Source organism: Montipora capricornis, chromosome 14 (assembly GCF_036669925.1).
Source record: "Montipora capricornis isolate CH-2021 chromosome 14, ASM3666992v2, whole genome shotgun sequence".
Classification (NCBI taxonomy): Eukaryota; Metazoa; Cnidaria; class Anthozoa; order Scleractinia; family Acroporidae; genus Montipora; species Montipora capricornis.
Window position 1 is genome coordinate 48,506,685 of NC_090896.1, and position 15,000 is coordinate 48,521,684.

At 39.4% G+C, this 15,000-nt stretch overlaps 1 protein-coding gene across 1 annotated transcript in view; it reads right to left on the reverse strand.

Annotated features, from left to right (window-relative positions):
• The window catches only part of LOC138032071 (extracellular matrix-binding protein ebh-like), a 61,556-nt gene that overhangs the window by 17,911 nt on the left and 28,645 nt on the right, over positions 1-15,000 (reverse strand). The window contains exons 8-10 of the mRNA XM_068879657.1: positions 5,945-14,022; positions 3,910-4,021; positions 1,820-2,051 (exon numbers count right to left, since the gene is read on the reverse strand). Coding sequence (XP_068735758.1) covers positions 1,820-2,051; positions 3,910-4,021; positions 5,945-14,022 — 8,422 coding nt within the window. The remainder of the gene's footprint in view (positions 1-1,819; positions 2,052-3,909; positions 4,022-5,944; positions 14,023-15,000) is intronic.

Genomic DNA, 15,000 nt, shown 5'->3' on the forward strand with positions numbered 1-15,000 from the left:
ACATTACCGAGACGGCGCTGCTTAAAATAGTTAACGACATCCTGCTTAATGACATCCTGTTTGACATGAATCGCCAGCACGTGTCTTTGCTCGTATTGCTTGATTTAAGCGCAGCATTTTGAAAATTAAGAGAGCTTGAACCTATGCCAGATCAGGCAATGAAGCCACATGTGATGTGAAAGTAGATGCAGGTATTGCAATAGATGCTCTTAAGGTTGTAGAACATTATTATTTGCAGGCCAGACAGACTGGAGGATCAAGGTGTCACAGACTGTTATCTTTCAATTTCAGCAGCATTGACAACTAAAAAGTAACATTAACAATCAACGTTTTTTGCACTGAAAATAGCATCACCTGTAAATATTTATTATCTATTTCATCAGCCTGGGCCACTGTGTTCTATCAAGAAAGATGACAAGATTAGCCAAAGCAAAGGGATGTACATGTACATGTAGGGGGGCATGAGAAATATTACTCCTTTTAACCACAATAATTATGGCTAAAATGAATAATAATAATAATAACTAATAATTAACAAATATAATAATATTATTATTATATTATTATTACTATTATTATTATTATTATTATATTACGTCCATTCCTTATTGACTCAGGCAGGATATTCGGCTGGTTTATAGTCCTTGGGAGCTGGTTAAGTCACCACAGGCCCCAGGTCTCTCTTTTCTTTCTTCTTACAGGGATAGTACTTTCCTTAGTATCTTTGCTGTCCCTAACAATGCTGTTTTCTGGATCACTTCCAAACTCACATTCACGCTGATTCGCCTCATGTACTCCTTACAGTTGACTGATACGGCTCCAAGGGCACTGCAATAGCTTTTCACATGTGCCAGACTTTTGCAATTTCATCTTTCAATAGCTGGTATATCTCTAACTTCTCAAGTTCTTTGTCTTTCATCCTGTCATCACCTGAGATGGCACCATCAATTATGACAACCTCTCTCTCCTTCTTATTAATAAAGGACAATGTCTGGTCTTCTTGCCTTGATTTTCTGATCACACTGGACTGTGAAATCCCACAGTATCCTGAAGTTTTCACTTTCCACCACACCCTCAGGCTTCTGTTCACACCAGCTATTAGCTCTTTCCAATCCACATTTACCACAAAGTTGCCAGGGAATATAGCGTGCCATGTTATCGTGCGTTCTAAAAATCTGTCTGTGCCAGCTTACCGCACTCACTCACCACATGGGCCACCGTTTCTCCCTTACTTTTGCACATTCTGCATAAAGGGGATTCTGCTGTGTGATCAATATGAAATATCATATAATTTGTTCTCAAAGCTTGTTCCTGGATGCTAGATATCATGGCCTCAATACATCCTTTCAAATCTCCTTTTGCAATCTACTGCCAGGTTCCATCCCAGTCAATGCCTTCCTTTTCTCTCACATACTGCCCATACGTACATTCTTTACTGCTTCCATTCTTTCTCCTTCTCCTTTGCTTCATTCACTTTGTACTCCTTTGGGTCTAGTCAGCCTCTGAGATGTTGACTACAGTGCTATCTCCAACTTTCCTGAGTAATGCCTCTTCACTATTTCTCACATACCAGCTCAAGTTGTTCTTTCTCTCCTTATGCAGCTCTCACAACTGATCAGACCTCTTCCTCCCTTCTGTCTGGGTACATGTACGTTCTGGCAACGTCACTTCTTGGGTGTAGCTCCTTATTCATTGCCATGATTTTTCTATTACTTCCTATATATTTCCTGAAGTTCCTCCTTATTCCATTTAATTGTTCCTGCTCCATACCTCAACAGCGACACAGCCAACGTGTTTGCTGCTTTGATCTTGTTCTTACCATTGAGCTGAGATTTCATGAAGTTTGAACCGCCTTAAGTACTCTGTTTGAAATTTGTCTTTCATTTCTGTCTCCTTTAACTTGTCCAGCTCTAGAATACCCAGATACTTGTAACCTGCATCATCAATTTCCTTTATCATCTGTCCATTTATCAACTTAACACCCTCACTATTATGCAACTTTCCCCACTTCAGCACCACAACACCACAATTTTTTATCCCAAATTCCATTCCTATATATTGGTGGATACAAGGCTTTCAACCTCTGCATCATTATTATTATTATTATTTGATGATAAAAATTACGGGCAGAAACATACTTATTAAAGACAACGTTTCGGTGTCATCATGACACCATCATCAGGTCAAATATAATATTTTACAGATAACTTGAATATTAATGTTCAAGATTAAGTTTAAAGTCCCTAGAGGCTAGGTGAAAAGTTTTGCCTTTATCAAGTCACTTTGGATATTCAGCACGGTTTGTGCTCGCGAATAAGGAACATTTCATACACAAGACAATCAAATTTGCATGAGCATTTCTTAAGAATGCGAAATATGTCAGATGTTATTGTTCTTGATTGATGTTGACTTTGGCTGTGATTGAATATTGAACCAGATCTTTTATGCTCATTGATCCTTTGATAGAGATGTCGACGTGTGTAACCAACATAGCTGCATCACACCAGCCACATTCAAATTTGTTAAAGTACTGATTGTTCGTTGATCAACTCAGGGCTTGATTTCTGTGCGCAAGTAGTTGAAAGATCTTGGTAAGCTGTTAAACATCGACTTATGCCCAGTCTTTATTTCTCGAAAAGTTGGAGAAGATCTCAAACATAAAGAAATCAAGCCCGCGTTGATCAACGAACAATCAGTAGTTTACAAATTTGAATGTGGCTGGTGTGATGCCAGCTATGTTGGGTTACACACGTCGACATCTCTATCAAAGGATCGATGAGCATAAAAGATCTGGTTCAATATTCAATCACAGCCAAAGTCAACATCAATCAAGAACAATAACATCTGACATGTTTTGCAGTCTTAAGAAATGCTCCTGCAAATTTGATTGTCTTGTGTATGAAATGTTCCTTATTCGCGAGCACGAAACCGTGTCTGAATATCCAAAGTGACTCGATAAAGGCAAAACTTTTCACCTAACCTCTAGGGACTTTGAACTTAATCTTGAACATTAATATTCGAGTTATCCATAAAATATTATATTTGACCTGATGATGGTGTCACGAGGACACTGAAACGTTGTCTTTAATAAGTATGTTTCTGCCCGTAAGTTTTATCATGAAATCCATTACATTATCATGTTTGATAGGAATTATTATTATTATATTATTATTATTATTATTATTATCTTATATTATTATTATTTATCATCATTATCATTATCATTATTACATTTATGCTGAGTTAAGGTGGTTGCTTACCTGTTACACTGTGAAATGTTTCGTGCAAATTGTCTCCCAATGTTTTGGCGACATTGTGGCATGACAAGTTGCACGAAACATTTCACAGTGTAACAACTCCTTTAGGTACACAAGCTTCTAACAATAGAGATACAGTGTACGACTTGAAAACGTTTGATATTTTACGATAGGTATTCAAGAAGGAAGGTTCCATGTTAGTTTGTTGAACTAGTGTTTATTGTTCTTCATGTAGTCACGTATAATAGCTTTATTCATGAAGTTCTTTCAATAGTTTATGCACCAGGTTCATCATTAATACTGAAGTTGGTTTGTTGGCTGAGCTAGGAGATTATTTTACATCAGCTTAACTGTGATTATTTATAAAAGTTATTTACAGTAAGTGCCAAGTTAAGGGACGATTGTGTTCTATTATTGTTGTAAGTTACATGTAGCTTTTCATGTTCATTTTTAATAACCTATGTACACAACTGAGCAGTCATCAACACCCCAATGACCCAGTCTAGATAAAAGTCCATGGAGGCATAATAATCGTGTAACAAAGTCGAATGGCACGTACCATATGTACTGAGCAACTGACAAAAATAGTGTATAACATTGGTAACATAACATTTCTTGGTTCTGTTAAGTTGTTTCTTCTTTGATTAATTACCGGTATTGTGAGACAAAATGTACTCTATGGTGTACATGTATTTCCAGGCCCTTTTGAACAGTTTCAGCACTCCATGGAGCCACAACTCAGACAACTGGGACTTGATACTACACTAAAGAAAGGTAAAGGTCTATAGTGTTTATTGTTTATAAAGACATTCATGTACTGTAATCATCTCGTCTTTGTAGATTGGCATTTTTTCAGTGTGATTTGCTGATCAATGTATGGGAAAATACATTTTATTGTCACTGATAAAGCATGTATTTGGCAGTCTTTATTAATTTTTTACTTCCAATATATACATTTGCAAGTCTTATTGAAACCATTAACACAGATATGGTGTGATTTGGCTTACAGGTATTGTAACTCTACAAAAGGATTATCAAATTTGTAAAGAGGGAGATACACGGACTCCAGAGCAAACAGACTTCTGGTTAATGAGAATATAGACTTTATATTTTATCAATTCACAACAGACACTGCAAGGTATGAAAATTCAGGGTGCTGAAATGCTTCTTTAATACGTAATTATTCTTTTGTTTCATTCTTTCAAGCCTTGACATCAAACTAAATAATGTTTTTTTTGGCGTGTTGTCCTCCTCTTGGAACAGAACAAGACAGCTAACTTTGATGACAAGGCTTGTTCCTTGGAACCAAATTTTTTTCTCATAACATTGCAATCCAGTGCACTTGATTGGTACTTGTACATGTAAAGTTGCCAGAAATTGAGATTTAAAATACCCATAAAATGGAACCAACTGGCCTTTGTAGATCATTCAGTAGAGCAACTGTCATCTATTTCAGAGCTCAGTTCAACCCTGGTCAGACATCTTTCTCGTTCTTTGTGTGGACCCATTTCTGCACTGACTCTAGGATTTCTCACACTACTTAATATACCATAAATCATTTTATGATGTCAGTGCTTTCATTAATTTCTCAGATGTAGTTTTCTTTAATTAAATAGTTTGAAAAATTACAATGACTTGTCTGTGAAGTCTTTTGTTAAAAACATTAACATGTATGTCTTTCTTTTTCTCGTTCCACAGAAACTCTTTGGGAACCCATTGGCCGAATTTCACATCTAACTTTTGTGTATGTGGTCAAATGATGGAACATTTGAAGAACTTACCTAACAGCTTAAAATAATGAACATGTATTTATAACAAATGATCATGCAGTCTCGTTAGCAATAATATTATTAAAAAAACGTTGAAGGCTTGATGTTTTTAATAGCTCCAATATCCTTATCAGGGTAATATCTTCATCTATTTTGGGTAAAACCTAAGATGAGATTTTTGGTGGACAAAAATCTTCGCTTAATATTGTAAGCAACAAAGCCAACATCTAGCGACGTTACATCTTTACTAAATCTATCAGTTATTCCACATAACCTGGGATGTGTTATATCCCACGTGCCAAGAACACACTTTTCCACTGATTTCCTATCAAGATAGATTCATATTTACTATGTTCTGTCCACCTTCCCTCACCCCTCCCCCCCCCCAAAAAAAAAACAACATTACGCTTGTCTTCAGGACCCTGTGTGTCAACAAGTGAGAAACTGGCAGTCATTTGTGAAAGTAGATATTGGCTGTGCTATGTGTGTTGCCTCTAGTGTTTCTCAAAAGCGGCTATTAATTTCGATAGACGCCTTCTTCCCTTCTTTTCATCCACCTCTCTCTGTTCTGTGCCATCGCCATGGGCGTGGTCATCAGTGCTTCCTTCCCCTCTTTCCTCGATGCGATATAGAGCTGACCTCTTCCCAGACGTTTGAAATTGTTGGTGTCTTTCAGTGGGGTTTGCCTCAGTAATTGTTGCCTTTGCCTCTCTTGCTACCTCTTCTAACTCCTTTCTAATTTGACTAGGTGACTTGTAAACGTTTTCATCTTCCAATGCGTTAGCAAATGCTGCTGGAACTGCTGGCTTTGGGGGCCTTTCGGGTTTGTGTTTTCTGTTTAAGTCTTTGCTCGCTTCAAATTCCTTTCTTATTTGACTTTGTGACTTATTCATCTCTGCGCTTTGCTTATATGCAAACTCCGCGGGAAACAACAGGCATTGGTGATCCAGTTGTTTTGCTCTTACTGTCGCGAGCAGCAGTGTGCATTACTTCGTCACCAGAACGCAACGTTGCCGACTGATTTAATGAAGCAATCACGCGTCCATCTTTCTCTTCGGAGAATTCTGCAGGGTGTGTTGGCTTTGGAGGACGATTGGGCTTGTTGTTTTCCCTTTCATCAGAAGGCGCTTCAACTATTTTTCTAGCAACCTCAAGGTGCTGTGGCTTTTTAGCTGATTTCTTTTTACTTTTCCTGTCTTTTTCATTGTCCTTTTTCTTCTCTCTGCGAGGAAACAAAACTGGTTTCATTTTTTCTTTCAACTTTCTTGGTGGAGGGATTGGCTCAAGTGGTTTGGTGAAATCGGTTACGTCTTCGTTAGAACCGTCTGGTATAAATTTTGCTTGGGTTTCTTGTTGTGGTTTGTTGATGTCGCTATACGTGACGCTCCTCAGTGGAGGAACTGATTCAAGTGGAATCGTAAAATCAGCAACGCCATCACTGTAACCATCTTTCAAGAAGATTGATTCTGCTTCTTCCATTGGTTTGTCAACGTCACGATCACGATAAGTGCCATTTGCGACCCTCACTGAGTAAGGGACTGGTTCATGTGATTTTCGAAAATTAAATACGTCATCATTATAATCATCTGTTGACGAAACTGAGACGAATTGTTTCGGTGGGTGGATGACGTCACCTTTTTCCTCATAAGTGATCGGATAATTGCTGGTATATCTCCTGGGCTCATTATTATTTCTCCCAGCTGTTTGTTGACGATCGATAACAACGTCATCACAAGTTGCATCATCTGTAACGTCAATGGTGACGTCATCGAGGCAATTTTCCATGAGTTCACCCTTGCTCGGATCTTCGTTATTCCTCCCTACTGTTTGTTGAAGATCAAAAATTAAAATTGTAGAGAGATCGGTATCAATGTTCTTACTTTCTGCTTCATTTGGAGCTATGTCATCGAAATCGCTGCGTTGAGCGTCTCGCATCAGTTGTTCAAAGGGATCGAGAATTTCACGTCCACCCATGTTGTATGGTTGAGGTTCGGGGATGTCCAAAGAATCAAAATCAGCCATAAATGTGTGATTTTCATTGAGGAGAGTCGGTTTGGGATCTTCACCGAATGATACAAGTGCCGAGGAATTATCAGACGGGAGATTCACGAATTGGAACAAATCCTCTGATGGTGGCTGGATTAACACTGGTTTTTCATAATCCGATTTAATTTCGGTCATCTCCTTTGTTTTCAGATGGAAATTGCTGTCTGTTTGGACTGAAGGACTTGCCTGTTGGAAATCGTTCTGTGAATCGCCTGCTCGTTGCTTAAGAAATGATAACTGTGAAGTTTCTGACTGTAGCTCGGGCGCCTCCTCTATTCTCATCCCATCGAAGCGATTTTCTCCCTGCAGATTGTTTGTAGAATTTGGCTTAAAGCAAATGTTTTGCGATTCTTCTTCTTCTTTTTTTTCATCATTTCTCTCTGTCTTAGATATTTCCTTTTGGAAGATCATGTGCAGATCTGGTGTCGTGGCAGTTTGGAGATCCTCTACTTCACCTGACGGCATTTCGGTACCTGGACGTGAGTCATCCGGCGGTGGCAACTGGGGATTGTTTTGTGTATCTGAAGCGTTCTCTGTTGTACCGTCAATGCGCTGTGGTTTTTCAGTAGGCAAGGGATGTATATATGGCTCTTTTCCCCTCGAATTTACGAGGTCATCTGCTTTGCTTGACGAGGTCGTTTCGTCGGGGAGGTTTGTTGAGGCTTCGGGTAAAAGTGGTTGTTTGTCGTTAATGTCCAGCTCTTTCACTTTTGGCTTTTTCCAATCGACGAGATTCTCTTCTTTTTGTCCATTCGATTGTGATCCTTCCTTTCCCAGGATCTCTTGTTTTTTAGTGACATCTCTCTCTTTGTCTTCTCTTATGCTCTCTGTTGAGGCGTTCAAAGATTTGGCTCGAGCTGTTTTCCTCGTTGGGACATCATATGGTCCTTCACTTTCAGAGTCTACAGGACTACCATAACCTGCAGTCACTGGGGTACTGGGCTCTGAAGGCGTAGGAGTAACAGTTTCTGAAGCCGCAGGAGTATCATTCCCTAAAACAGTGAAATTTTTGTCTACAACTGAAACAATCCCTTGTCCCGAAGAGGCAACGGTAGAAAGAAGATTTTCATCCACGATCCTGTCGTCGAGGTAGTCCAGCATGGACTGTGTTGATCTTAGTGAATCTAGCGAGCTGTCACGACTCAGGTTTGGTCGTTGTCGGGATCGGAACCGACTCTGTCGTTCGTGGTCGGTTAACACATAATCGGCGCTCTTTCTACGCAATTCTGGTGGAACAGGTCGCGTTCTGTGAACCCTTGCCTCGTGTTTTTTTATGTCTTTAAGAAGCTCGGTTTCAAGGTCAGTCACTTTTGTTTGTGCCGTGCTCAGTTTGTCCGACCAGTCACGAATTAATTGGTCTGCTCCTACTGAAGTGGCTTGCACTTCTGAAACTCGCACCACTGGAACTTCTGATTTACCAACGTCTTTACCCTTTTCTGCCTTTTCAAGTTTCGCTTTGATGTCCGCCAGTTCCTTAGTAAGCCTTTCATTTTCGCTTGCAAGTTTTTTGCTTGAAGATTCAGTTTCCTTTATTTTTTTGTCTGCTTTTTCCGCTTCGCCTTCCATGTCCTCTATTTGTTCTTTTTGGATTTTCAGTTTTGCGTCTTTTCTTGCGAGGTCTTTCTTCAGCGCCTGCAGGCTTCTTTCAGCCACATCACGGTTGTAATTTGAAGTCATCACGCTTTCGTCTCGTTCTACGAGATTATTCCTCAATCCATCACTGATATCTTTTTGTTTTTGCAGCGTTTTCTCCAGTTCAGAATTCTCTTCTTTTGCATACTTCAACTTTCTGTTTACTTCCTCGACTTCCTCGTGTAAATCTGCGTTATCTCGCTTTGAATCTTCCAATCTTTGTTCTAGTATTGTCAATTTATTCCTTGTTTCTCTTAACACTTCTTCTATTTTGCTAATGCTTTCTTCTTGGTTTTCTTTAGCTGCCTCTAATTCAGATACATTTTTCTTAGCCCGTGCAAGTTCATCTCTCAGCTTTGCCTTTTCTTCCATTTCCTTGTTTGACAATTCCTGTTGCTCTGTCGCACTCTTTTCCAAATTTTGGATCTTTCTTTCAATGATATCGTTCTCTCTGTCTTTCATCTCAACTTTTTGTTTTAAAGCCAATCGTCTGTCTCTTTCATATTCCAGGTCCTTGCAAAGCTCTTTGTTGATCTTCTCGAGCTCGTCTTTTCTGTCTTCTAATGTTTCTTGACTGGACAGCAATTCTCCAACCTTTTTCTCCAATTTTATCAGCTTTTCTTTAAGCTCGATGTTTTCAGCTTCCATTGTTTCAATATCATCGCGTGCTTCTGCAAATCTCTGCTGAAGCAATTGTTCATTGGAAAGCCCGTTGTCCCTCGTCATCTCAAGTTCAGATATGTCCGCTTTGGCATCCCGCAATTTTTTCTCCAAACTCGTAATCTTTTCTTGGTATGAATCTAAAGTTTCCTGCGAATGTTCAAGTTCTCTTTCTGTTTCGATGTAGTCTCTCTGTAACGCACGATACTCTTCTTGTCTTGCCTCGAGCTGAGTTTCCAACTTGGCTATTTGGTCTTTAGCTGCGAAGACGTTTTCTTCAGTTTTGGAAATTTTATCCTCTCCTCGCTGAAACGCAGCTTCCAAGTCTGTAATGCTTTCATGAGCCGCTAACAGCTGTTGTTCAAGATGTTCCTTCTCCTCATTAGATTCTTTGATTAAAGTCTCCATTTTTGTGTTGCTGTTGGATGCCTCTTCAACGGATTTTTTTAAGCGTTCATTTTGTTTGCTGAGATTGGTAACGTCATCCTCTACCTCATCTAACCTATTCAATAATTCATCAACTCTTTTACCTTGTTCAGATATAATTCTTTTATTTTCGATTTTCTCCATTTCCAGAGCCGCGATCTTTTGCTCTTTATCAGTAATATCGTGCTCAACTTCTTTTAAATCGCGCAAAAGTTTTGCCTTTTCCTGTGACACTGCGTAAAACTGTTCTTTGCTCTCTATAAGCTCTGCATGCAAATCGGAGAGCTCGGTTTGGGTGTCACTTGATAGGAACTTGATTTCAAGGTAGCGGTCTTCTGAAATTGATAACTCATCCTTCAGTTGTGCTATATCATTGTCTCTTCCCCTTAAGGCATCTTCTAGCTCAAAAACCTTTTTTTCGTTCATTTGGTGAGAATTTTGCAAAGCATGTTCAACATCTTCCAACTGTCTTCTCAAATGTTCATTTTCTTTATGTTCATCCTGATAATTTTTGATTGCCCTCTTATGTTTTTCTTCTTCCACTTCTACCCTTTCTTTTAACTCTTCAACTTCTCTTTCTAATTCTGCAGAACCTTGTTGAGCGAGCTCTACTTGTTGCTGTAGCGCCTTTTCCTCCTTACCCATTTTTTTACACTTCTGTTCTGCCTTCACGAGCTCTACTTGAAGACGTGCATTACTTTCTTCCGACTGTTGCAGAAGCTCTTGTAACGATTTTTCATTGGCCCGTGAATTACTCTTCTGTCTTTCCAAATCAAGAATCGAGTTCTGCGCGCTTAGCAACTGATCTTCTGTTTGAAACCGAGTTTCCTTGGAGCTCTCGCATAACGCTTTCAGGCGCTCTTGTTCGTCGCATGCCTCTGACAACTCTTTTTGCATCTTGGCAACTTCATTATCTTTAGCAGACAATTCTTCTTGCATAATCTTCTGAAGTGCTTCTCTGTTTTCTTGTTCAGCTCTGCGATCTCTTTCCTTCTCCTCAAGATTGTCTTTAATTTGAGCAAGCCTCGCTAATAATTCGTCCTTTTCTGCACTGATGTTTGCTAAACTTGATGCGCAGTGAAGGAGTTTGTCGTCATATTCCTCTGTTTTTCTTCGGAGATATTCCTTATTGTTTTGTCTCTCACTCTCCAATATTTTTAGATTTTCACGCGAGCTTTTTAACTCTTTCAACGTCTCTTTGTTTTCTTTGTTCTTGTTTTCCAAATTTGCCTTAAAACCCTGAATTTTTCCTTCCAATGCTTCTGTTTTATTTTGCCAATCCTTTTCTCTCTTCTTCAAGACTTTGCATTCGTGTTGTATTTCCTTGAGGCTATCAATCGTTTGTTGTAACTGTTGTGACAGGTTTTCGTTCTCTGCGTTTGCCTGTGTTAAACTCTTTTCATAATGGTGAATTGTTCCTTTTATTTCCTCAATTTCACGCTGCAATTTTTCCCTGTCATGCTGCAAAGTGGTATCCTCATCAGATAAACCGATTTCTTGAGTGTTTGTGAACTTTAACAGCAGATCTTTGTTCTCTGACTCTAGCGTTTCCAAACGCATTTCGTAATCTTGAAGTTGTCCTTGAAGTTCGTCAATTTTGTTTTGAAGTTGATTAATTGTTTCCTTGGAATCTTCCGAGCTAAGCACATTAAGCTCATCCATCGAATCCTTGCGATTTTTCACCGCATCATTTTGCAGATAATCCCCAGGTTTCTCTGGGGACGATTCTGAGACAAGTTGTAGAGTTGATATCTTTATTAGAGGTTCGTCGATGGCTTGCAGATTCTCTGCTTGAAGTGGGGATTTCAGTGACTTTGCGGCTGCACCATCTGCTGTTAACTGTTGGTGTTCTTCCAAAGTCTGCGACAGTATTCTGACCTTTTCATGAAAATCCTTATTCTCGGCGACCACTTTGCGAAGTTCCTCATTAAGTCGTTGTTGCAAAATCTTAGCTTCATGTTCTTGATCTTTGAGATTTTCATTTTCGGCAATAACTTCTCTTAATCTTCCATCTGTCTCATCAAGCCTGCGAGTTGCAAGGGCTAGATCCGCTTGCAATTTCTCCGCCTCGTCTGTCACAAACTCTTCCTCCCGTAGAACGGGGTGCTGAGATCTAGAAAGGATTTCTCTTCTTAATCTGTCGATGGCCTTTTCTCGTTCCGTCTCTGAGAAACCGCTATCAGGACTTGCAGGATCAGTTGTATGATAAAAGCCTTCTTTGGCTCCTTCTCGATAAAGCGCTCTTGACCCCAGTAGTTTACGAGATTTAATTAAATCGACCTCTTGCTCAAGCAATCTTTTTGCCATTCGAAGGCTTTCTCTCTCTCTGTTGTTCTTAAGGATTTCATCAGTGAGCGACTCGATCTGATTGTGTAGCTCTATCAGCTCATTTTGTAGCTCTTTAATTCTTTTATCCTTTCTTTCCATCAACGTATCATGTGCTTCCAACCTCAGCCTTTGCAAAGAGTTTTGTTCGCGCGCGGTTTGAAGAGCTTTCTCCAACTCCGTGATTTCTATTTGACTTGTTCGGAAACCCTCTGTTAGTCTTTGGATTTCTTTGTGTAATCCTTCGTTGTCTTTGATCGCGTCACCATTTCCTTTCTCCACTTCTTCGTGTATCTTTTTGTCAAGTAACCGTTTTTCTAGAGAAGCGATCGTTCTCCTGCTACTTTCGACTTCCTGTTGCAAATCTCTCCTTTTGTTTTGACTGGACTCGTAAAATCCTTGAAGTTGCGCTAGCTCTTTCCGTGTAAGATATAGCTTCTGTTCAACTTGAGTATATTTCTCCAGGTTCGCCAGCACTTCTTGGCTCAACTCGGTTTCTCGATTCTCCTGGTCGCGTTGCTGTATCTCTAACTCGTTCACTCTGCTCTCCAAGTGGCGTAACTGATGTTTCATCGAAGACATCTTGTTGGTGCTTACTTCAGCAGTTGTTTCGCTGCTCAGTCGATCAATATCTCTGTCCGCATTTTCTCTTTGCAATCGTTCGTTTTCAATCTTAAGGGAACGCTCCTCACTTCTCATAGCACTGAGATCCCTTTTCATAGCTTCCACAGTCCTTTTCAAGTCTTCATTCTCTTTAGAAACAGAAGCGAGGAATCTTTCTTTGTCATTTAATTTGTCTCTGTAACTTTCGCACTTTCCACGCAGTGCGACAATCTCATTCCCAAGTTCAGACAACTGGCTCTCACCGAAAACATTCGCTTGTGAATTTTCCTTGCTTACGTGTATACACCTTTGAAAATATGTTGTCTCCTCTTCAGAGCTGCTTAACTTTTCTCTAAGAGTGCTTATTTGTTCCTCACTGAACTGTAATTCTTGTTGCAATCTCATTGCATGTTGTTCTGCATCTAGTCGTTTTGCATTTACTCTTAGCATCTCGTCTTGTAGATTTTTAATATCCTCGCGCAGTCCTGCATTTTCGGCTTTCAAGCGCTTTAGCAAGCTATCTTTCGTCATAACGTCCTTGTTGTACGTCTCGCACAGTATTTCCTGAAACGCTATTTTCCTCTCCATTGTCGAGTAGTCTTGTGTCTCGTATTTTCGAAGCTTTCCTCTCAAATGTGAATTTTCCTTCATAAGTGTTTCGCTGAGTTGGTCAGGTTCCACATACCCTGGTGAGATCCGGTAGCCATATTTACGTGTGCTAGATTTAACTCTCTTCAGTTGATTATTTTCTCTTCTGAAATTTTCGACATCAATTTCCAGTGTTTGTTTTTCCACTTTAAGCTCCTCGATGCGAGCGTCTTTCTCCGCCATTTCGTTATAGTGTTCTCGACAAATGTCATGATGTTTTGAAAGTTGCGCGTGCATTGTCTCAAAACAAGAAATTAGTTCTTCTTTCTGTTCTTCCATTTCCTCGAAATGCGCTAGGAGTGATGCTTTCAAATCATCCTCTAATTTACACACTTGCAAACCAAGCAAATTCGCCAAACGTTCATGTGCAAATGACGATTTATCACCATTTGCAGTGTCTTCACGAAGTTCCAAATGCGGTGATTCCATCCCCAAACCAGAACTTTTTTCATCGACGCAATCGTGTTTACAGTCGTCCCATCCATTAACGCTCTCCATCCCAAACAAATCGCCGTTTGGCATTGCATTCAAACCGTCTGTTTTTGTCGTTGATGTTTCAGTAATAGCTCGTAACTTTGCAAGTGTTTCTTTTGCCATGGCGAGTTGCCTCAATACATATTGCTTATCTCGAGTGTAGTTTGTCATATTTATTCCTCCTTAAAATGCCGATTCACCCAGATGAGATTAGCTTTCACAGATTTCGCTTACGTGTTCTGAAAACCAAACTGGTTATATCACTGTGCATAGTAAACATGTAATATTCAATCCAATCCAATGATCGTGCCGACAACTCTGGAGTCTTCCACAATTCCTTTCACCGTATTTAACAAAGCCATGTAAGTTATAAGTCTTCGTTTTACGGCACTGTAACTTGTGCAAAGCCTGCTGAAATCGAAGAAGAAATAGACGCTATAGCGTTATGATACGATAATTGTCAAGCGGGGATATTTTACCAGACGGCATTATACTCGTATTTACCGTAAGTTGGTCTTACGTCTTTTTGCAGAGGAAATCCAATATCAAGGCTACAGAGTCACTTTTTCTCTATTTCCTTCATTCACGGAATATTTTACCACTGATCACTTGCAATGAAAGGCTATTTAATATTGTGCAATGGCCAGTGATATATAATATGCAAAAAAAGCCAATGTTTTTTCGTTCCGCCTTTTCTCGCTACTTTGTGATTCGTCGTTTCAAAATTAGGGACAGGTGTCTTTGAGAAGTTTAGTAGTCATGGAAACGAATCTTTAAAGCGGCTTCTGATTGGTTGTTTCAGCGTCCGTGATTGCTAGATAGTGACAAGTGTGCTTCTGTTTTGAACGAACTACAAAAACGAGCGAAATTAATTTTATTTAAAAAAATTGATTTTTAAACGTGTTAATCAAATAGTTCAAAATGAATTATTCTCCTTTCCTGCTTGCTCGCGTTAATTTTCATATAGTTTGTTTGGTTAATCACCAGCCATATTGATTTATCAATTTCAGTGGAGAATACGAGATGTTGATATTGTAATATATAATTGCATGTGAAGTTTTTCAAGTTAGTGCATTGACAGGGCTATATTTATCTGAAGTGGCCGATTTCCTTTTTTTTTTTCACTTGGCATCTTTATGATATCTTTTCTTGCCGTTTTC